Raw genomic sequence first — 23,713 nt, 5'->3', positions numbered from 1 at the left:
ATGAATGTTTAGAAACATTAGAAGAAGAAATTAAAAGTGGAATCCAGAAAGTCTGTGAGATGAGTGCTCTACAGTGCTGTACAAGGCAAGTGGTGGGGCCAGCTCTGCCCAGCCCTTGGACTGTGGTCCCAGGGGTAACCCAGACCAGGGACGTCCCCTAGGTCTTTAGTGGTAATATGAGGAAGTCAACAAAGACCCCTGCTGCTGCATGGCCACAGACCCAGACATAGTCCTTGAGAGCAGCAGGGACTGGGATTTTACCATGGCCTCTGGTGGCAGGGCAGGCTACTCACAGCAGACTATTTCACTCCACTCTCACATCTCCAGTTCTTCCTAATGCTCAAACTTTGTGGCTTCTCTTACTCTCCCATCTGTCTACCACAAACTTGCATATCGTAGTGCCTCCCACTGTGGGCAAGCCACTGGCAGGTGGGCCTCTGGGAATCCTCCGCCCACCTACACTGCCCTACCACACCATGCAGCAGGACTGCAGGCTGGCCTCTGGATGTCTGTCTTCCTTTGACCTCGCTGTGTGACATAGCTGCCAGAGGGCTTTTGTGTGTCTTCCTCTGCATATATATGCCCTGTGGTGTGGCAGGCAGGCCTCTGTTCTGGGTCACTTGAGTATCATTTCTATAAGTTTCACTGGACTATCACAGAGTTACTGAGCATGTGCTGAATTTCTGAATTTCAGCTAATAGTAATACACACATATTTTGTGACGCCTGATGATCTGCTTACAAGAAAACTGTTTTGTCAATAAACTCATATTATGGTAGATCAATAAACTCTACAGTGATTAGACCATCTTTATATTAACTATATTTTATTCTGTAGTAATGCTAAATTTTAATGACTATGTAAAGTTGTAAATTTACTTATTAGGATTTTTATTTTACTAGTGTCATGTGTAGTACATTTAATACAAATTCATCTATATACCGATGCTTAGTTAAGTATTTCTAGCATTTTATCTTCAAATCAGTAAACAGAAAATATTTCAAGTTTGACAAAATTATATGATAAATTTTCTTAAGCTATAAGAACTATCAGTCTACATAGACCATTTCCTTAAAACTTCATAAATGTTAATTGACATTTGGTAAAGAAAAAGCTCAAGAAAGGAAGAAAGAAAGAAAAAAGGAAGGAAGGAAGGAAGCAGTCCAAAGGCTTAATATTCTTTTAAAACATTCTAGTATAAAGTAGATTATAGACTATGTGGGTAATAGTGATATAAAAATCATTATTTGAATAAATTTGTTAATTCTGTCCTGTGTTGCAAGTAGAGTGGCACAGGTGATAAGTTTCAAAGGCAAGCACAGCCTTGGGACTCAGAAGACTTGAATCCAAAAGTTACTGCAGCCAGACTAGTTGTGTGACTTTTAACAGCCACTAAGCTCTTACCCTTTTTGTCTGCAAATTAAATCATTGAAGTTTGGTTTCTAAGATTAAGCCTTATTTTAAAAAAAAAAAAAAGATTAAATCTTATTTGATGTATTTTTGTTGTTTCTATTTTTATGTGTGTGTTGAAATATGTATGACATGAAATTTGCTGTCTTAGTCAATTTTTAGATGTACAGTTCAGGCTTATTTAATACATTCCAAATGCTATGCATCTTCTCCAGTTTGTCATTTTGAAATTTTGTCCCCATTAAAATAAGTCTTTTGAAACTTTCCCTGGTAATCACAATTCTTCCATCTCTTTTAAGTATGACTTTCTAACTATTTCATTATAATTATTTTAAGTCATACAGTATTTGTTTTCTGTGTGCAACTTACTATAATGCCCTTAAAATTGATCTATTTTGTAGTATATGTTAGAATTTTCTTCATTTTAAACAAGAGTAAAGGATACCCCATTGTACATACTTGCCACATATATCCATTCATTCATCATAAAAGTCATCAATGCTGCTATGTACAATATGGATGTACAGATCGAACTTTGCAACAATGTTTCAGTTCTTTAGGGGAGTGTATTGAAGTACAGAGATGTTAGGCCATAGGGCATCTCTGCTTTACACAGTGGTACCTGAGCTCTGAGTTCATCCTACCCAGAGTTTCCTAGATGTTTCTGTTCATTTTCCAACAAAGTTGGGAGATTTGGAGCTATATTTTTTCCACACAATCTCTGCCCTTTCTCTCTCTTCTGAAACTTCTATAGTCTCTACATTGGTGTACATTGTGGAATAAGCCTTAGTCTCTGTTTACTTTGTTAATTTTTTTTTTACTCTCTTGTTTCTTATATTCCATAATTAGTAATCAAGAAATTTCTGTCCTCAAGACTTTCATTACAACAGGCAGTGAGGCCAGCCTGGTCTACAAAGTGAGTCTAGGACAGCCAGGGCTGCACAGGGAAACCCTGTCTCTAAAAACAAAAAACAAAACAAAAAGACTTTCATCACCACCTAAAACTTAACCATATTCAATATGCAACATTAATGGATATATTCCCAATGTAAGAGCCTTTAGGCAGCCATTCTTGATGTTAGAACCCTCTTGAAATGGACTTGGAGCCTTATTTTAAAAGGTGGCTAAGATGCTTTGCCCTTCCACCACATAAGGGCCACTTAAAATGGTCAGACTCAAAAGTAAAGCAGTAGTTGGCAAGGGCTAGGTTATGCGAGACTAGAAGGCTTTATGCATCACCATGCTTATATGTAACAGATCCTGTGCTGTATAGTTGACTTTAGAGGGCAGAATGCAGTGAGGACATAGTCATTCATGTTTACTATGAATAGTACATACGTTTAAAAAATGTGGTATATTACTGAATACTTCACTGAAGTTAAGCATACAATATAAATAGATCCATAACTAATTTGGAAAAATATACTACTTAACACAGAATTATCAGACAAGTGAAAAGGCAAAAAAATATGATCCTTAGAAAGGACAAAAACCATCCAGTAAAAAGAGAGAAGCAACACATGATACAATTATCAGATATGGCCATTAAAACAGCTATTACAAATGTACTTCATATGTTCAGGAGAACAGAAGAAGACGTGACCGTGCCAAGAAAAATGGGAGCTACTTATTTTGAAAGACCCAAATAGAACTTCTGTAAAGAAAGAACAATATTTGAAGTGGGATCAACAGCATGTTAAATATTTCAGGAGAAAGGGAAGAGTTAAAACCTAAAGACGTAGCAGTATATTTATTCAGGTAGACTACCACGGGTACTACATTCAGTACGTACCTTGAGACTTCTTTTTAAATTCTGTCTTCCTAAAGGTAAAAAAGTTTGGCTCCAAGGAAGAGGTACAGCCTTACTTACGAATGTTTACCACAGGCCATATAACTCATTTTCTCTTGGACTGTGAGGAAGATTTAGTTGTGTTGCAATTGGCATAACAAAAAAGGGTAGATTTTAAAATATCTCCTAGCCTTTGAAATCTAAAATTTACCAAATGTGAGTAATAATTTACTTTTCAACGCTGGGAATTGGACCCAGGGCCTCAAGGCATTCTAGGCAAGAACTCTACCACTTAGCTATGTTTCAAGTCTGAATAATAATTAAACTTCTGTCTTGAAGGAGGCTTCTTATTTTATGTCATTTTTTAAAGCATGGAACAGTGTGTGATAGAGCTTATGGTAGGGAGAGACTACTTCCAAGTCTGTGTGAGGTATTCGTGATGCCTACACAAAGACAAGGAGGTGGTCAAGGATGTGGTGGGGGCAGAGGGAGATACACTTTTGCTCTTCGTCTAACACTTAGGTTCAACTTCACCTCTAAATAATCATGTTGATTATTGTACAAACTGCTTATTAAATGGTATTGGTGAAGTATGGTTTTAACTTTTAGATTATGTGTTGTGAGAAAACATATTTTTGTACATTAAGGAATAATTCTTGCATAAAATCTTACATCTACTACAGCTGTATTGTTTAGCTAGACAATTTCTGTGCTGTAGTTTGCTTGCATTTCAATTTTTAAAGCTAATAAAAACATATCCTTCATGCAGAGTGAGGTGAAGCTGCAAGAGGTGGAGGAAAAGCCTGCTAGAGCCCTGTAGCTAATCCAGTTCAGTCACCTTCCTGTTTGTTTGGAAAATTGTTCATCTGGAAAGCTTAGCTTAAATCTTACTTAATTCACATTTATGGCTGATAAAATTTATGTTCCTGGCCAATATATCATTCTGTGCAAAGATTGTATTTTTTGTCTTGATTGCTGTTCTTACCAACCTTTATGAGGTAATAAAAATTACAGATGCTTAAAGAAAATTATTCAGGGGAATGTGCACTCTGATTTTTCAGATTGCTTCTTTGGGAAAAATGTTAATAGATGTTTACTAAATATTTGATTAAGTGAACTGGTAGATAGAAGAAGATCATTCATTTTGCTGGCTACTAAGTTGACTCTGTAACCAAGTCTGGCTTGGAGTATAACTTGTATATAATAAAATGCAACCCTTTTAAAGTATACAGCTTTTTGAGTTTTGTCATTTACCCCTATAATAGTCAAAATCTAGAATATGCTTATTGCTCCAGAAAGTTCCTCATGTTTTTGTTTTTTGTTGTTGTTGTTGTTGTTTTGTTTTGTTTTTGTCCCATCCTTCTTGATAGATCTATCTCTGTTCTAGCCACGAACAGAAATGGAATTATGTATAGCCTTTGTGTGTGATTTCTGAGAATGTTTTGGAGTTTCATCTGTGTTGGGGTAGGTGTTTGACTCTGTGTTGCTGAGTTATATTCCATTGTACACACAAGCCGTTTTATGTCACCACTTGATGGACATTTGGATTACTTCTGGCTTAACCTACCGTGGGTACTCATATAGAACCTGTCTATTTTGGAATTTCTAATAACATTCTCTTTAGTGTGTTAGTTCAAAGATTTCTTCATCTTATATTACCTAAAATTTGAAGTAGCTCATTGAAGGCTCAGCCCTCTGTTAGAAATTGAGAGTAAAACATTTTGTTTGCTGTTTTCAAATTTTGGTGTAAAAAATTAGGATGTTCAGAGCATGATGTGTTGGCGTACACCTTTACTCCCAGCACTTGAGGCAGGTGGATCTCTGTGAGTTCAAGGCCAACTTGATCTACAAAACTATCCAGGGCAGCCAAGGCTGTTACACAGAGAAACTATATTTTGGGGAGGTGGGTGTGGGGTGGAGGGGGAGAAGGGCCAGGGAGAAGTAGTAGTTCAGAATTGTAATATGACAAACACTGGATTAAAAGTTTAAAATTGAGCCGGACATGGTGGTGCGCACCTTTAATCCCAGCACTTGGGAGGCAGAGGCAGGTGGGTCTTTGTGAGTTTGAGGCCAGCCTGGTCTACAAAGTGAGTCCAGGACAGCCAAGGCTACACAGAGAAACCCTGTCTTGAAAAACCTAAATAAATAAATAAATAAATAAAATAAAATAAAATTGGCTGGGCATGTTAGTACATGCCTTTAATCACAGCACTTAGATGGCTAAGGTAGTTGGAGCTCTGAGTTCCTAGCCATCTTGTTCTATCTACTGAGTAACCTCCAAGACAGCCAAGGCTACACACAAAACAAAACAAAACAAAAAAGTTTAAAATTGGAGTTAGGCCTATAGTCATTTATTAGACTTCTACCTGTACCATTTACTAGTCATGGGTCAAATTATAACTTTGAACAAAGTAGTAACCTATCTGAAAGGAAAACAGAACTCTACAGTTAATCTAATTCAGTCACCTTCTTAATTGTTGAGAGAATTTGCCACACATTTCTGTAGGTACATATGTGATCTTATTTAGTCCTAAACACTTTTGGGGTGCCAGTAAGAGCAAGTACAAAAAGTGATTGGCAGCAGTATCAAAATCTGGATGAGTGACACACTTGACTCCGTGTCTGTGTTCTTATCTGAGAAATAGAGCCACTTGGTCTAGTTCAGAGAAGAACTAGATAAGGACTCGAAACTGCTGGTCTCTTCTTCTTCCCTTTTTGTAAGAAGCTCCCTTGCCTCCTGTTCACTATTGTGTTGAATATTTATTATTAAGAGAAATTTAAAACAGTTTTCTAAGATGCAAAGGATTAGGCCAGGTCAGACAACTGGTACTGTGGTTCCCAGGGTAGCACTCTTGGGAGGTGGGAGACCTTTAAGAAATGAGGCTTTAGATCCTTAGAGCATGCTCTCCCAAGGGCCTGCAGGACCTCAGTCTCTTCTCTGCTTCTCTCTGTGTTGTGCTGTGAGCACTCTCACATACATGGCCCTGTGAGGATGTGCCATGCTCACCTAAGACCCTAACAAAAGAGCCTAATTTATACTGGAGCAGAATCTCAAAGACAATGGAATAAACTTTCATTTTGCAAGTAACTTGTTTCAGGCATTTAGTTAATAGTAACCCAAAGCTGGCAATGTTCCTTGATGTCTTTTTTTTAATCATAAATATTAGAAAGGTATAGGAATAGTCTAACAATAGGTTATTTTTACATGATTTCCATTATATTCTGTCCACTTTTTCTGTCAGATGCTTTCTGAAGTACCTCAGAATTGCTTCTTATTATGTCTATATCAAAAGGTATCACAGTAATTACATTTTAAAAATCACTTAAGGCACTGCTTTCCAGATATAGATTCTTCTACATGACTAAGACTTCATGTGTTTAGCATTTTAAAATTTGCTAACCTGGTGAGGCGGTGCACACCTTTAATCCCAGTACTCGGAGGTGAAGGCAGGCAGATTTCTGATGTTCGAGGTCACCTTCATCTACAAAATGAGTTCCAAAATGGCTAGGACTACACAGAAAAAATCTTGTGATGGCATGGGGATGAAATTTTAAATTTTTACTATCAGCCAGCTTCCTGATAAGCCTTTCTTGTGCCATTCCTGTCTCACAGGATGATACCAAACTTGAGAAAAGATGTTCTGTGAGAACTTACTGCCGTCAATACTTGTAGAACTTACTAGGAAAGGTCTCATATTGCCAAGTTCCCCTGTGCAGGAACCATGCAGAGTAAACACACCATTGGGCTCTTTTTCTTGGCTTTCCTAGTGAGTGGAGAAATCTCACAGAGCTGCAGAGGCCTACAACTCCTTTCTGAACTAATTTATTTACATAGCTTATGCGTAGTTTAACACATTGCAAGCAGAGAGCCTTTTCCTTCAGTCCTGTACAATACCTCAAAGAAGTTGGCGCCACCATGGTGTTACTTTTCTGGATGGAAAGCAGCCCTTCGCTCCTAGTCCTTATGGCTGCCACTGGAGACCTTAGAGACTCCTGAGGGGCAGACCCGCCTTTCAGATGCTGGTGCGCAGTGCTGCTCTTTATCTCTGCACAAGCCATGAGCAAATATTCCTCCCTTACCTAGTTGGCAGGGATACACAGTGATGTGGAATCACATAATATGATACTGTGGCCTGGTCAAAAGAGCTTAACCCTTCGAAGTCAGATAAGTATTAGTATGAATCCTACTGTGTATATAGCACATGGTAAATTGAGAAATACATTTTCTTCTGTCTTCCCTCCCTTGAAAAATAAAAAATAAAAAACTTTTTTTTTCATTTGTTGAGGATTTTTAACGCCAACATGCCTCGATATACAGGGGTAACAGGAGCTAATGTGTGTAGAGTACTGCTGGGGATACTCAGCAGCAGCTTGAGATGATGGGAGGAAGGGGTTGCTGTACAGTGACGGCCTAGGAAAGTAGCCTGAAAGGCCGTGGAGCTACCCACACTGTGGTGGGAGCAGGCCCTCTGTGTTTCTGGATGAGAATGTTTCAGCTTACTACTTAAAGCTGACAGTGACTATTGTAGCAGGCATTGATATGTAAAAAATATAAAATGTGCAAATAAATTTTGTCCTGTACCTTCAACCTAGAGATTGCCTACAGATTTATAATAATCTCAGAAAGGCTTAGCAATTATAGTCTAAAATGCTCTGAAGCATTCTACAGTCCTTATGGAATAAGGCTCTCTTCTTGCTTGTGTCAATTTAAGCATATGCTATGCAAAATTTAAATTATTAATTGAATTTGTATCACTGTGTGGCTGTTATGAATTCAGTGTTAACTGAGATATGAGAAAAGAATTATATGAGGAGAAAGAAAGTGGTTACTTTTGTATTGGAAGGACTTCCTGGTGAGAGGATATGGTAGTCCTCTGGCTTGCTCCCCATAGTCCATGTTCTGCTTCTTCATCACTGAACCCTGATTTTTTTCTTTTTTTAACAGCACATTGCTCAGCCTTCTTTCAACTTGAGGTGGCCATGTTACTGAGGTTTGGCTAATGAGATGTCGGAAGTGTTATGTGAAACTGAAGGGAAGTCTCATTAAAGGGAACTGATTCCACACAGAGATGTGCTCTGCTGCCGTTTCTGCTGCTTCCTGGGCTGTGATACAGACATAAAGCTGAGGCTTCAATAGCTTTCTTGGGTCATAGGTTGATATAAAAAGATGAAAAGTGGCTGTGTCCTTGATGAGCATGTAGCTACATTCAAAGTTTCAGACTGTCTACTTTCGGGGTTCTTTTATATGAGTAAAAAGAACATAAGGTGTCTATTTCTAACATCATAACCCAATCTCCACAGACAGCAATGTGGCTGGACACAGGTATCAGATTCCCTCTAAGCCCACCTCTAGGAACAACTAAAATGAAACCGTCACCAGAAGCCCGGGGGGGGGGGGTATTAATTAAATGCACAAAGTTATTCTGGCAGCAGTTATTCATAAATCTGCTATTTTATAAATAAAAGACAGAAAAACTTGTTAGAATTATAATAAGCCTTAAAACACTAGGGCTAGGCAGATATCAACCCTCTAAACTATGTTGTCTGCTTTCTACCCAAAATCCCCATAAATACTTGCACATGTTCCACTTGAGCGGCTTCTGCACCATCAGGTTAGTCCTGAGAGTAAGCTGCTCTTGGCCACGTGTAGGCAACTTTATTAGCCAATCAGGGATAATTTGGGAGGCAAGGTTCACACAGTGTCATTTTAGAGTTTGCTCATAGGACAGTAAGGATCTTGAGGGCAAGCAATTAACATTTAGATACATAGTAGCTCCAGATCAACCCCAACCATACCATATGCCTGAAATACTGAAATGTCAAGAAATTCCAGCTCAACACTTGATACACTAAAAGGAACCAGAACTTGGAAAAAATGGCTCTTTTAGTCTTAGGCAGGAAGCATACATGATGGACTTAGGATGTCTTCTCATGATAAATAGCAGAGAAGCTATCACAAGCCATTGAGATTGCATGAAAAAAGGGACTTAAGAGCCAATTTGAAGAGATTGACACTAGCCAAAGTTATAAGAACTTTAGCATTAAATACCAGTAACTACAGTAAATTGAAATTCATCAAATATGGTAAATCTCTGAGCTTCTATGTTGCCTTTTTAAAGGTTCTTTGTTCAGTTTTAGAGGTTATTAGGAACCAGTTTATTATTATGACAATTGATAAATTAAAATTTCAGTAATTATTGTACAACTATAAGCTTTCAGGCTAAGCAAATACTTGGTAAGGCAAGGTTTTCCTTTCTGAAGTTCTAAAGTGTTCCAGCTAATATGTTGAGAAGAATTGATAAGGTGAACTGCTAATGGAGAATTTTACAATGCCTGTGTTGGGCTGGCAACACCTGCACATACAGATTAATTTTAGTATCACAGAGCTAGTTCCACATTGTAAACATGCTGAATAAATTTCACACCTCTATCATGAAATACTCGTGTTGAACAAAACTCAAATCCTACTTTTATCAAACCTCTAGATCTAGCTGCTGATTTATAGGAAATTCTGGAAACAACATTCTGCATCCATTCCAAAAACAAAAAACAATGCACCATTTAGCATAAGGCAGAACATAAACTTTTTTTTTTCTTTTGGTTTTTTGAGACCGGGTTTCTCTGTGTCACCTTAGCTGTCCTGGATTGGCCTTGAACTCACAGAGATCTGCCTGCCTCTGCCTCCCAAGTGCTGGGATTAAAGATGTGCGCCACCACTGCATGGCTAGAGCATAAACTTTTAATAGATAGGCTTTGTTGACAGGTTTATGCATGTGTATAATGCATTCCGATTACTCTCTCCCCTGCCTTATCTTTTCCTCATCCCTATCAGTCCCTTTCCCAGATTCATGATGTTTTGTTTTGTGACCCATTTAATTAAATTAAGGCAACCTGTGCTCATTTAATTGGAACTATCCACTGGAGCCTGGTGGGGTCATCAGTCGTTCATAACTGAAGGTAGTAATTACTCCTTTCCATGAGTCTGTCAGTAGCACACAGGCCAGGAGTGAGGTCCTCCTTCATCTATGCCTTATTGATGTAGGCCCTTTCTTGTGCAGACCCAGTGCAAGCATCTGCAGCTGCTGTGAGTTCAGGGTTGCAATGGCTGTGTATTGTCTAGCAGGTAACATTCATAGCTCTACTTCTTCTCTTCTGGCTCTTCCATTCTTTCCACTCCTCTTCCACAACGATCCCTGAGTCTTGAGGTATTCATGAAGGAATGATCACTTACCCATCGCTTATCAGCACCATATATAGTCATGAGCCTGCATTCATAACATTCCCTCAGGAGAGTCTTCTCTGACTAAGACCAAGAGGAGCAGTGTCTCTGGGTATAAACATCAGTATTTAGAATTGATACTTTGTCAGTTTACCTGAATAACAAACAGTATTCAGCTTGCCCCCTAGGCCTATGATCTCTCTCACCATGGGTTTTTAACTAGGACTATAGTACCAGAGATGGATTCCTTCCTATGAGATAGGTCTCAAGCCTAATCAGAAAGCAGTTGGTGCCTTCCTAGCAGTAGTGCTACAGCTGGACACAGCTTGCCTGGCAAATTGTTCTTATAAAAGTCTTATAAAGATTCACAGTGAGGTAAGTTCACTGATACCTTTTCTCCTCTGGCTTCCTGAATAGCACCTTTTGAAACTTTGAAGGCTAGCTGATAGGAAGGAAACTTCCAGCTCAGTTCTAGCTTGATTTATCAATGAAAACATATACTCTCTAAATGAGTTCATGGAAACTTTGGAAAACATCTTTCTTTTTATAAAGGGCTTCTCTGCCTAGCCCTGAGTATCCTGGAACTCACTCTGTAGACCAGGCTGGCCTCAAACTCAGAAATCCACCTGCCTCTGCCTCCCAAGTCCTGGATTAAAGCATACAACAACAACAACACCCAACTGGAGAGCAATTTTTCTGCTTGCAGGTTAGAAAAATTGTGGAGATTGTAGATGTTGAAAATTAACTCACAAGACAGTAAGGCTAGAATGAAAAGAAGAGTACTAGCCAATAGACATAAATTAAAAGGGTGTAGATAAAATAAGAACAAGAAACAAGAAACTTTTTAAAAGAAGCATTAAAATAAGCAATAGAGTAGAAATTGAATTATGCAGTAGCCAAATTAAACTGCACCAGAATAGAGAACACATTAGAAAATTGAATTCATGATACAGAATACAAATTTGAAAAGCTTTCCCAAAATGCCAATGAAAAGAGAGATGTAAAATATTTGAAGGAAGTAAAGAATAAAGAGATTCAATAGGTAGAATTTATATTCTAAAAGAGACCACAGCAAGTTGAATAGGGATCTATTTGTTATTAAACGCTGTAGGAAAAAGAACTACCTGATTATAATTCAAACAGGAGTATTCTCCAACATGTGTGACATCTAATGAGACAAACTTATTCTGGTGAAATTTTGGTTTTTTCCTATATTAAAGTCACTATCATAAAAATTTAAAACCCTATCATGCATCCAGGCAAGAAGAGAAACAAGCAAACAACAATGCAGACTCACCTTAGGTTTTTTATACAGCTACGTTGTATTTATATGTACATGAGCAGTTGTCTTGGGGACAAAATTCAACTTTGTCTAGTAAGACCTGGGTTTGGTGGCACATGTCTTTAGTCCTTAACCCAGCACTCCCAGGGGTAGAGGCAGGCACATCTCTGAATTCAAGGCCAGCATTGTCTATATAATGAATTCCAAGCCATCCAGGGTTACATAGTCTCAAAAAAAGGAAGAAAGACCCGTTAACACCCAAGTTAGTTGACTATCAGGGAATCATGCAGTTTCTGAGAGGCAGTGTTTGTTTATCTATCTGCTCATAGACATTCTGGCACATCATCTGCAAAATAGAGCTGACACACCTGAGTCTTGCTATGTAACCCACACTGGCCTAGAACTCTCTGTCATCTTCAACCTTCCAAGTGCCAGGATTACAGCCTATACACTGCATTAGAAAAGTAATCTTGTTCTTGTCGCAGCCACCGTTGGAGAGCAGCAGCCATGGCCCTGCGCTACCCCATGGCCACAAGGGCCACAAAGTGACGAAGAACGTCAGCAAGCCGAGGCACAGCCTGCACCGCAGGCGCCTCACCAAGCACACCAAGTTTGTGCAGGACATGATCAGGGAGGTGTGCGGCTTCGCACCCTATGAGCAACGCACCATGGAGCTGCTCTAGGTGTCCAAGGACACATGCGAGCTCAAGTTCATCAAGAAGAGGGTGGGCACACACATCCGGGCCAAGAGGAAGCAGGAGGAGCTTAGCAACGTGCTGGCAGCCATGAGTAAGGCAGCAGCCAAGAAGGACTGACATCCCCTCCCTCAATAAACATTTGTGCGTAAAAAAAAAAAAGAAAAGAAAAGAAAAAAGAAAAGTAATCTTATTTGAAGCATTATGAGTCACTTGTGTCAGAGATCATGTTAACTTTATTACTAATATATTAAAGGAACTAGCATAGCCTACTTTTGTCCTATTGTGAGCCATTTCTGGAATATTCTTGTTTATATTTATAGAAGAGTCTTAATCACCCAAAATATTAGGTCTTTTAAAGTTAAATTCATACTGGATATTTAACCAATTGACTGTATAATTTAAATCTTTAGTCTATCAAGCAGTAAACAGCAGGAATTAAATTGAAAATCCATTTTAAAGGGTTGGCAAAGATACATCTCAGTGTATTCTGTTATGTCAGTTACATTCATTTCTATTTGGTTTATGCTTTTCAGATACCCAAATACAGAGAAGAAAACACAGCTGACTGCTTTAAATGCCTGTCTTTTTAATTTGCATTTTAAACAATGCTCATTCATTTAACAGATCTTTAATCAGATATAGTGCTAGGCGCTGGGGATGCAGTAGTTGGTTGGAGATTCATAATAATCTAAGTGTGTAGTGTGTCAGACTGCATGAGGAGCTAGAGAATGATGGGTAAGAGTTGCTGGTTCACATGGACTGATCACTGCGGCCTTTCTAATGAGTGAACATCTAAGCAGTGTCTCAAATGAGGTAAGGAAGCAGGGTAAGTAGATAGGAGAGAAAGATGTCAGGTGGGACAGTGGCAAGTGCAAGTGCAAATGTCCTGATTAGAAGCATGCCTGACTTGAGTCAGTTTCCCACTGATTACTCCTTGAAGTGTTCCTGGTCCCCATAAAAACTAAAAGAGAACTAAAGGCTTCTTTCCCTTACTTGGGAGCACTTTCTTCCTTTGACAGCGCTTGGAGCACAGCGTTACTCTGCTGATGCCCATTGATATGTCCTCTAAGCACACAGATGGTGCCTTCCTTGCCTGCCGCGTAGTAACTGCAGACTAATTGCCTAAGCACTCCATTTGAGTATGTATTGCTCTATTTCTTCTACTTATTACCTAAGAAAGTAAGACATATAAATTTATTGATATATTAATAAGAGAATATAGTAAATAAACACAGTGTATGACTCTACAGGTCATAGTAGTCATGCCTTCATACGCTGTTTACAGTTGTCATGTCGTGAGGAATTACATACTGCTGATTTCCTGATGTTTCTTTTCTGTGTAACTGGCCTTCTAGGAAATAGAATACTGTGTTGACAGGGGCTATTGAGTCATTCTGAAGTATACTTCTCAAAGTTAGTTACTATTTTCACCACTTAAGAGGATGGCCTGTTTGTTTGTTTTTTGGTCTGGCTTTCTCCTTTTTGAGCAGTGTTGAGACTTGTGGATTACTACTGACTTCAGGAGTTTCAGTTAATTTCAGACATAATTCTCATAATTTTTAACAAATAAGAAAGGAATTTTCAGGATGACAGCTATTCTTTTAGCTGTATTTTTTAATTGTGGAAATGTTTTAAATAGGTAAGTCTGTAACTTAGTATACAGTATACTACCTATTGGCCAGATTTAACAGTTATTAATATCTTTTTCCAATGTTGGCCTAATGCCCTCTTTCTTAACTTTTTTCTCATCAGGGTCTTGCTGTGTAACTCAAGCTAGCCTCCAATGTACACTCTTGTTTTAGTCTCCTGAATGCTGGAATTCTGGGCAGTTAGCACCACACCCAGTTTCTACAGCTTTTTTAACCCATGAGTTATGATTCCATTGACTTTTGAAAGTTTCCCTGTTGTCAGTCATGAACCTAGAACCAGCTGTTTTTCTAAAAAGTGATTTATAATTTTTTGGTAAGAAATTATGTCAGATATAAATTTTGGCATTAGGTTATTGAAAGTGTGTTAAAATATGTTGTTTTCTTTTTCCCATCATGTGCTTTGTCATAAGGGTAGTGTTGTTCCATAAGCAGTTACTCACATTTGGGTAGAGGAAGAAAGACACTCCTTGAAGATGTAACAAAAAGCTATGTATTTCTATGTTCAATTATTTTATGATTGTGTGTTCTCATGATGTTGAGGCTGGAGTGCAATGGTGAGGTCAGTAGACAGCTTTGTGGAGCTAGTTCCCTCCTTTAGTCATGACACGGGTTCCGGGGATCAAACTTGGGTTTGTAAAGCTTGAGTGGTGAGAGCTGTCTCTTTTAGTGGTTGAGTGTCTGGACTAGTAGATAAATTATATATAAATGATAACACATAGGTGTTTACGTTCAGTTTACCTTTATTACAACTTAAGGAAATTTTTGGTTTATAAATATATGACCTTCAACAGACTGCTTGTACTATACTTTCTGCTATTTTGTTGTTTTTAACTCATTTAATCATTTTTCTCATAGTAGTAATATAAATGATAAAACATCATTGGATTGAATGTCTAATACAAAAAGAAATCTTACATGTCTCCCAGATTCAAATTTTTTGAACACTGACTTGATGCCACAAGTGGAAAATGAACAAAATCATCAAAAATACTATGTAAAATTTGGAGCTGGCTCAGCAGTTGTAAATGCTTACTGCTCTTACAGAGGACCTAGCCTGGATTCCCAGCACCCACATCAAACAGTTTACAGCCACCAGCTCTAGTTCCAAGGGGTCCAATGCCTTCTTCTGGTCTCTGAAAGTACCTGCACATGGTGCACAAACACATACATATAAGATAAATACATTTTTAAAGTATATGAAATCCATTTTCAGGCTCTTTCTTGTGTGTGTGTGTGTGTGTGTGTGTGTGTGTGTGTGTGTGTGTGTGTGTGTGTGTGTGTTTTCAGATTTGAATCTCATTTCCAAGATATCACATACATGCAGAAATCCAAAGACCAGGGAGAGATCCAAACCTTTCTGGTCTTAAACATTTCAGATACATTATTTTTTTTTCCTAGCTTTTAAACTCTGTGTGTATTTTCAACACACACACACACACACACACACACACACACACACACACACACACACGGATCTTTGCCTCCTTTCTTTTTTGATCTTCCACTGAAATAAAATGTCTAGAAATAAGAAATAAGGAGATTTAAGTGACTAAAAGGTCTGCCAAAGGATGACAGTTTGAACAGACCCTTTGTTTGGGTACCAGAAGGCCCAACTGCACCTTCTGTTTACCTCTCCAGACTTCATTTGCCACTGCACTTGGATTGTGAATAACTGGCATTAATCCCAGGTGAAACAACAGGCAGATTTTCTGTAGAGCAATTGGGAATGGTTTGGCTTCCAAAGCCATCTTTGTTCTGATAGTTAGGCCTGCTGCCTTCCTGGTTTCCCTAGAGGAGTGGGGCTGTTAGCACCTGCCTGGCTCACACAAGAGCTCTCTCTCTCTAACCCTGTCCCCATCCCTACAACCTAGCCAAAAAGCAGACCATCTTCACAGTAATGGAGAGAATCTAGTAAGAGGTCACCAGGCCTGTGAGGAAAACTTAATGGCAGGAAAAAGAGCTGATAACCAGGAAAAATGCCAATGCAATAAACAGAAGTAATCACAGAGAACTTTATTTTTAAAAAAGAACTCTGTAGTGCGTAGAGAACCACGAAGACAGCACTTCCATTAAGCCACAGGACACGCTGTTAGATTGAAAGGGCACATCTGGTACAGAAATAATCAGCCAGCATGCTGTTCTTTCAAAACTGGATTTCATGAGATGAACAAAAGCTCCTTAATGAAGTCATCTCCATAGTGACAGGTATTAGACTGCATTCAAACCTTACCAGTAGCCCTTACTATTTTAAGATAGTTCAGTTCTGCCCTGAGACTTTGAAGCTAATCTGAACACAATCTGCGTCCTACCAAACTGTTAAGAGTGGGAGCAGAAGGGCAGGAGAGATGGCACAGTGGTTATGAGCAATTCCAGAGGACAATTTCCAGCATCCATATTGGGTAGCCCACAACCATCTGTAACTCCAGCTGCAGGGAACCAGGCCTCTGTGGGTACCCACTCATGTGCACATACAGAGACATACACTTAAAATAGAATAAAATAAAAACTTAAACAAAAAAAAGATATTGGAGTTGATGAACTGATTTTTAGGCATTCAGAGGCTTAAAGTTTACCTTCTCTTGGAATTAAAAGAAGTAAGTGTGTTATATGTTCATTGTTAACTTTCTTTTGGCTGAGGGGGGGGGTTTGTTGAGACAGGGTTTCTCTGTGTAGCCTTGGCAGTCCTGGACTAGCTTTGTAGACCAGGCTGGCCCCGAACTCACAGTGATCCACCTGCCTCTGCCTCCCGAGTGCTGGGATTAAAGGCGTGCACCACCAGCGCCCAGCTTAACTTTCTTAACTGAAATTAATTTTTACAAAATATTTTCATTTGGGCATTTGTTTCTTTTATCCTGCTTAAAAGGTATATTGTGGGGGAAATGAGAAGGGATTGCAAACAAGTAATTGTTGAATCACACTGCACATTAAATTATAGAGCAACTGTGGCAAACATAGACTATACTTTTACATTCTGTACTCTGAGCAATCTCAAGTGTTCTATACACCACAGATAAAACTAACACATAATTTCTTATGTTCCCCAGTGACCCCTACATATCATCATAACTGGCTGGTATGCCATAAGGCCAGCAGGGCCAACATCAGTGTCATCTTCTTCAGTACTGGAGGGACATTTATCTGGTTTAAATATAAAAATATTCAGACTGCTATATTGAGAGTAGACTTGAGGGTGTAATGCTAGGCATGGGTAAAACAAGAAGGGCCCATTTGGCCAGCCCTGAAGCGCTGCAGGTTAAAATGAACACAGCTTAACATTGTGGTAGTAGTGAAGTTGATTAATTGGGTCCTGAATGAGCAACTTAGGAATCAAAGTTTTTCATCTGAGTGGTAGAAGAGCGGGTGGGTTGAGTGAAAAGATAAGGATGAAGCTGGGAGTGTTACAGTGCAGAAGCTTATTTGGCTTCCAAGTAAAGATGCCAGTTACTTGGGTTGTCTCTTAGTTACAGAGGAAAATCTAGCCTACATGGAGAATTTGTGGATAGTTAGCATGCCAAGTTCCTATTAAGGCATGAGGTCTGTGTGAGATCACTCAGGAATTAACAGAGATAAGGAACTCTGCAGACTAGAACTGGAAGGCCTGCCAGCACGTGAGGGAGGGAGACAGGAAGGGAGGTTCGGAGTAAACTGAAGGAATTCACTAGTGTAAGGTACAAGGAGACTCAAAAGTTGCAAAGATGTTAAGGTGTGTTGTTTTATCAGCCATCTACTAAAGTGCTAGATGTAAACACTTAAGTTGTTTGGTCTTAACTACTTTAAAAATAGAACTGTAAGATCCTTTTTTTTTTTTTTCTATTTGTTTGATTGCTTATTTGTTGGTTTTTTGATAGAAGGTTTCTCTGTAATACCAGCTGTCCTGGAACTCTCTCTGTAGATTAGGCTGGCCTTGAACTCACAGAAATCCACCTACCGCTGCCTCCTGAGTACTGGGATTAAAGAATTATGCCACCATAAAAAAAAAAATCTTACAATCGGGCATGATAGTGCACGCCTTTAATCCTAGCACTCAGGAGGCAAAGGCAGGTGAATTGATGTGAGTTCGAGGCCAGCCTAGTCTACAAAACGAGTCCAGGACAGCCAAGGATAACACAGAGAAACCCTGTGTCAAAAAACAAAAGAAAACAAAACAAAAACAAAAAATTCTTGAGGTACCAAAGGAGCACTGCGTGAAAATTTGGACCTCTCTGCTTTTTTTAGTGGTTTGTGCTAACTGAGCAGTTTGCCTCTTACCTTTTCCCATGATAGAAAGTTGCGTTTATAATTTTAAATATGATCAGATTACATGCATTTCATAAAGTGTCCTGATGTACACAATAAATAAAAATATTTTAAATGAAGCAAACTTACCTATGCATGATTTTCTTCTTGCTTCCATAGGTATGGTGTGAATATGCGTTGTTTGGCAGCTCGGGTCAACTATAAGACTTTGATTATCATCTGTGCGCTATTCACTTTGGTCACAGTACTCTTGTGGAATAAGTGTTCCAGCGACAAAGCAATCCAGTTTCCTCGGCACTTGAGCAGTGGATTCAGGGTGGATGGATTAGAAAAAAAAGCAGCAGCATCCGAAAGTAACCACTATGCCAACCATGTAGCCAAGCAGCAGCCAGAGGAGGCGTTTCCTCAGGAGCAACAGAAGGCACCCCCTGTCGTTGGGGGCTTCAATAGCAACGGGGGAAGCAAGGTGTTAGGGCTCAAATATGAGGAAATTGACTGTCTCATAAATGATGAACACACAATTAAAGGGAGACGAGAGGGAAACGAAGTTTTTCTTCCATTCACTTGGGTAGAAAAATACTTTGACGTTTATGGAAAGGTGGTTCAGTACGATGGCTATGATCGCTTTGAATTCTCTCACAGCTATTCCAGAGTCTATGCACAGAGAGCCCCTTACCACCCTGACGGGGTATTTATGTCCTTTGAAGGATACAATGTGGAAGTCCGAGACAGAGTCAAATGTATAAGTGGAGTTGAAGGTTGGTATCTGTTTGCTGTACTTGCATTTTTCTAGCTTGAGTGTTAAGGACTAAGAAACTGAAGATGTTAGTTACATAGCCACTAAATAGCTTAATGAGAAGAGCTCTTTCATTGTTGCTTTGTCTCAGCCAGAAGAAAACAGGTGAAGTGTAAATCTACTGAAGCTTTCCAATTGGTGTGATTTAAAGGCAGCAGTAAGACTAGACTGAAGAAGTAGGATTATTCCATTAACCTGCCGCAGAGTCTCATCAGTGAGGTCAAGGCACCATTCTCTAGAAACTGTGCTTCAAAGCAGTATAGTTACTGGGCTACGGACGGGGCTCAGTGATACAGCATTTGCCTAACATGTGCAGGGCCTAGAGTTAAGTCTCTTCTACCACAGAAACACATACATGTAGCAATAAAAACTGTACTAATACAGAGACTAGATGGGCAGCGATATCCTGGCTATGGTAAGCTTTCTAGAAACTATTCTTCAAGGTGTTAAATGTTCTATCACTTACTATAAGATATATATATATATTTTTAAAAACAGGTGATTACAAAGATGTATAATAATGTGTAATCAGTGTAAGAATTAAGATTGATCAATAGAACAGAACACAGAGCATGAAAGCAGGAAAAAAGTTTCGAAGTTGTGGGTAGCCCTAAAACATTCCCAGAGGTGCAGCAGTGAGGGGTAGTCCTCAAAATGCTTCCTCAATGTCTGGGTTTAGTGATGTGTTGTTTGATTTTTATAGGTGTGCCATTATCTACACAATGGGGACCTCAAGGCTATTTCTACCCAATCCAGATTGCACAGTATGGGCTGAGTCATTACAGCAAGAATCTAACTGAGAAACCCCCTCACATAGAGGTATATGAGACAGCAGAAGACAGGGACAGAAACGTCAGACCTAATGAATGGACGGTGCCCAAGGGCTGCTTCATGGCCAGTGTGGCTGACAAGTCTAGATCCACCAATGTTAAACAGTTTATTGCTCCAGGTGAGTTTCATACTGTATGTCTCTTACATTTAAGTTGATTTAGCAAACTGGTGCACCTTTAAATTTTTAATGGTTGTTTAAAATATAGTAACAAACTCTGTAGGTTACATAAATAAATGATGCTATCTAAGTGAAATTCTCCCAAAATGGAACTGTGGGAAAGTTGGTGTTATAAAAAGGAGAATTTACTATGTGAAGAAGCAAGCTGTAGAGTGATGCTAAAATGTAGATACAGCTGGCGTGTGCCTTTTGGGGTCTGTATACTGCAGAGTGAAGTTCTTTGGTTTGGTTTAGTCTTTGGTACTGGAATCAAACCCAGGACTGTACATACTAAGCAAGCATTCTGCCACTGAGTACATCCTTGACTTACTATAATATGTTGGCACAGCAGAGTTGAGTTTTTAAATGATTCTGCCCTAAGTTAAATTATGTTTTAACTGCAAGAGCCATCCTTTCCTTTTGCTTGTTGTTGTTGTTGTTGTTGGGTTGGTTGGTTTTTGAAACAGAGTTTCTCTGTGTTATCTTGGCTGTCCTGAACTCGATTTGTAGACCAGGCTGGCCTCGAATGCCCAGCTTTTCTTTGCCTATTTTTTTTAACCAATAGAATTTTAATTTTTTTCAAGAAATTATAGCATTACCAAATAGGCCTGTTCTCATACTGAATTTTGTTAATGTACTAAATTATCTGAAACTTGATATAAAACCATTTTCATTAATAAAATCATTTATAAGATCAAATTAACCTTATGCAACACTTCCCTTTCACTGAGACAGATTCATTAATTAGAATGTAATGTATTTTCCTGTACTAATCAATATCCATGAGAATTAATAAGGCCATTGCTTAAAAAGACAATGAAATAATTTTAGCACTTCAGGCTTAATCTCGAGGATGAAATGTTGTCAGGCTCAGAACTCATTCCCCCCTCCCTCCAACCTACAGTAGGTAAATAAAAGAGAAGAAAGAGAGTAAGATCTCCTTTATATTTTGTATTTTCTCGTAAGATCTCCTTTATATTTTGTATTTTCTCCTTGCTCTTTATTGAAAGATGACAAACCTGGAAAGCCACAATACAAATCCACTCATCCTACGTGGCCTTGAATAATGCATTTAAAAATTATAATGCAGTGCAAAGAAGGGATGACCTTCAGTTTTTATTGAGACTAGAAGTTCTTTTCTCCCGTGATATTCCAGTACATAGATAGCCTTAGCTTAAGTCTCTGGATGGTCTAACTCTTTCTTGTTGACAGCAGCAGATTTCCTTGATGCTTTTAGATGCCATGGTGAATGCAAAGGTATATTCACACATCCTGCAATGATGCCTGTCATCCATTCAGGGGCTGGTTGCTAGAGATAAACCTTTTTTTTGGGGGGGGGGGGAGTTTCAAGCACACAGAAAGCTTTTGAAAGCCATCTTGTTAGGATGATGTACCTACTCAGTTGCTCCCTGCTGTTGGTAAGTGTGTTAGTTGGGAGTGGCATGTATAGATGGACATGTTATTCTGAGCATTCCAGGACTGGCACTGTAATGCTGCGGGAGAGCTTTGTGGGAAATCATTGTTGAGAAGCTGAGACTTGTCTTAAAAGCATAGATGTAAGCCTGGTGCAGTGGCACATGCCTGTAATCCCAACACTCAGGGAGGAAGAGACAGGTGGATCTCTGTGAGTTCAGGGCCAGCCTGGTCTACAAGTGAATTAGGATAGCCAAGGCTACACAGAGAAACCCTGTTTCTAAAAACAAAAACCAAAGTGAGCCGGGGCTCTGGAGAACCAGAGATTATTTTTCTTTCTTCGTCTTCTACTCCAAAGGAGTTTGCTGTCCCCCAAAAGGAACAAAATCACCTTGATTAAAGAGCTATTTTATAAGCAATATGTAGTAGTGCACCTGTGATCCCAACACTTTGGAAGCAGAACAGGAAGATCGTGACTTCCAGAGCAGCCTGGACTACATAGTGAAACCCTGCCTGAAAAAAATCAACACACACACATGGTGGGAACTATTTTATAAGTGTGCAACCTATTCTTATTTATTTATTTACTTATTTATTAATATTTTCCTTAAAAATTTATCTGTGTCCATATAGATAAGTATAGCAATGGGTAGATGGATGGATGGATGGATGAATAGATAGATCGATAGATAGATAGATAGATGATATATTGATTGATTTAAATAGAGTCTCCCAGTAGCCTTAGCTTGCCTCAAACTCACCGTGGAGTTGAGAATGGGGTGACATTGAACTCTTTCTGCTTCTTACCCTGTTCTAAAAGTTCAGGCATAGCCACCATACCTGGCTGTCTTCTAAATCTTAAAATTGAATGATCTGGAACCTCATGCTTGTAATTGGCTTTCCCAAAACATTCTTTTCCTCCCATTGTCAGGCCCTCTCCTCCCTTCTCTCTTGTTGAGCTGTTTCCTCCCAGGCTTACTTCCCCTCTTCCTTTTTTTCCTACTTCATCCAGGTTTGAGTAGGGCTGTTTCTCACTTGATGAAGTATACCTACTGATGATGAGCAAATAGGTGAGAGGAGCTTATGCTTTATGTGAGGATACTGACTTAAGGACTGCTCTGGTTTCCCAGCTTTACTGAGCGTAATTGACAGCTGTATTTGTATATATCTTATTTTTTTTTTGAGACAAGGTTATATATTTTTTATTTAAGGTGTGCACTATGAGGCTTTGACACAGATGAATGTTATAAATTGGTTACCAGATCAAAATAGGAAGTTTTGACAGGGCTGGAATCCAGCACCCATGTCAGGTGGCTCATAACCACCTATAACTCCACTCCCAGGGGATGTGATACCTCTAGCCTCCTTGTCACCTGCACTCACACACACAAAAACACACACGAATACATAATTAAAAATAATAAAAATCTTTTAAAATCATGAAAACAAAAGATAGTTTATACATTTCACACCTCATAGAGTTAATGTGTATATGTTGGTATGAGTGTAGGGAAGGCTACCATATTTTAAGTGTGTGATACAGTATCATCTCTAGTTTACCACGCTATACATTGTGTATCTGAAAGCTTGTATTCTTTGACCTCCAACTCGTATTTCCTCCATTTTTCAGTTTCTAAATACACCATTCTATTTCTGTGAGTTCATCTTACTTACTAACTACTAGTAATGTTTAATGTAATTAGAGTATAGTAGCAGCTTGCATTCCACATACAGTATCTGCCTTTCTATGGCCAGTTTGATAAGCATTAGCTCTCAGGTGGCAGGGTTTCTTTATTTTTTACAACTGACAATTACAAATACACATTACCCATTCACCCATCTCCACACACAGCTTGTATCCCATGTCTTGGCTATTTCTCCTAATCTTTCAATGAACATGGGATATCTCTCATGCACATATCTTTTTGAGATACTAATTTTCTTTCCTTTAGTAAGTATGGGCCCAGGTGGTAGGTGGTAGTTGGTTGTTTAGGGAAGTTGGCTGTGTTAGCCATGATCAAAGAAGAAACAAAACAAAAGGAATTAGATTCCTCTCTCCCTTCTATCCTTGTTTCTCTCTTGTCTAGTGTTAGGGGGTAAAACTGGGAGGATAAAGGTTGAGAAAAATAAGAACCCACAAGGCAGCAAAGACCAGACTGTGGCTTTCTTTATCTCTCCTCTGTCTCAGGAGAATCCCCTCTGTTAGTGTCAGGTAAGGGTTTAACAAAATTAA

The 23,713-nt window shown here is 39.0% G+C and overlaps 1 protein-coding gene and 1 pseudogene across 2 annotated transcripts in view; both read left to right on the top strand.

The window, feature by feature from the left end:
• GLCE (glucuronic acid epimerase) overlaps positions 1–23,713 on the top strand; it is a 65,915-nt gene that overhangs the window by 36,703 nt on the left and 5,499 nt on the right. Inside the window, exons 3-4 of the mRNA XM_084781167.1 lie at positions 18,443–19,041; positions 19,783–20,028. Of these exons, the coding sequence (XP_084637293.1) occupies positions 18,456–19,041; positions 19,783–20,028 (832 nt within the window). The 5' untranslated portion in view covers positions 18,443–18,455. The remainder of the gene's footprint in view (positions 1–18,442; positions 19,042–19,782; positions 20,029–23,713) is intronic.
• LOC311597099 (large ribosomal subunit protein eL36-like) lies at positions 12,208–12,665 on the top strand (annotated as a pseudogene). The gene has a single exon. The product of its transcript is annotated as a large ribosomal subunit protein eL36-like (transcript).

This window comes from Acomys minous, assembly GCF_964271855.1.
Source record: "Acomys minous genome assembly, chromosome: 5".
Classification (NCBI taxonomy): Eukaryota; Metazoa; Chordata; class Mammalia; order Rodentia; family Muridae; genus Acomys; species Acomys minous.
Note: the sequence above shows the minus strand (reverse complement) of the source record. Positions and strands in the feature narration are given on the sequence as shown.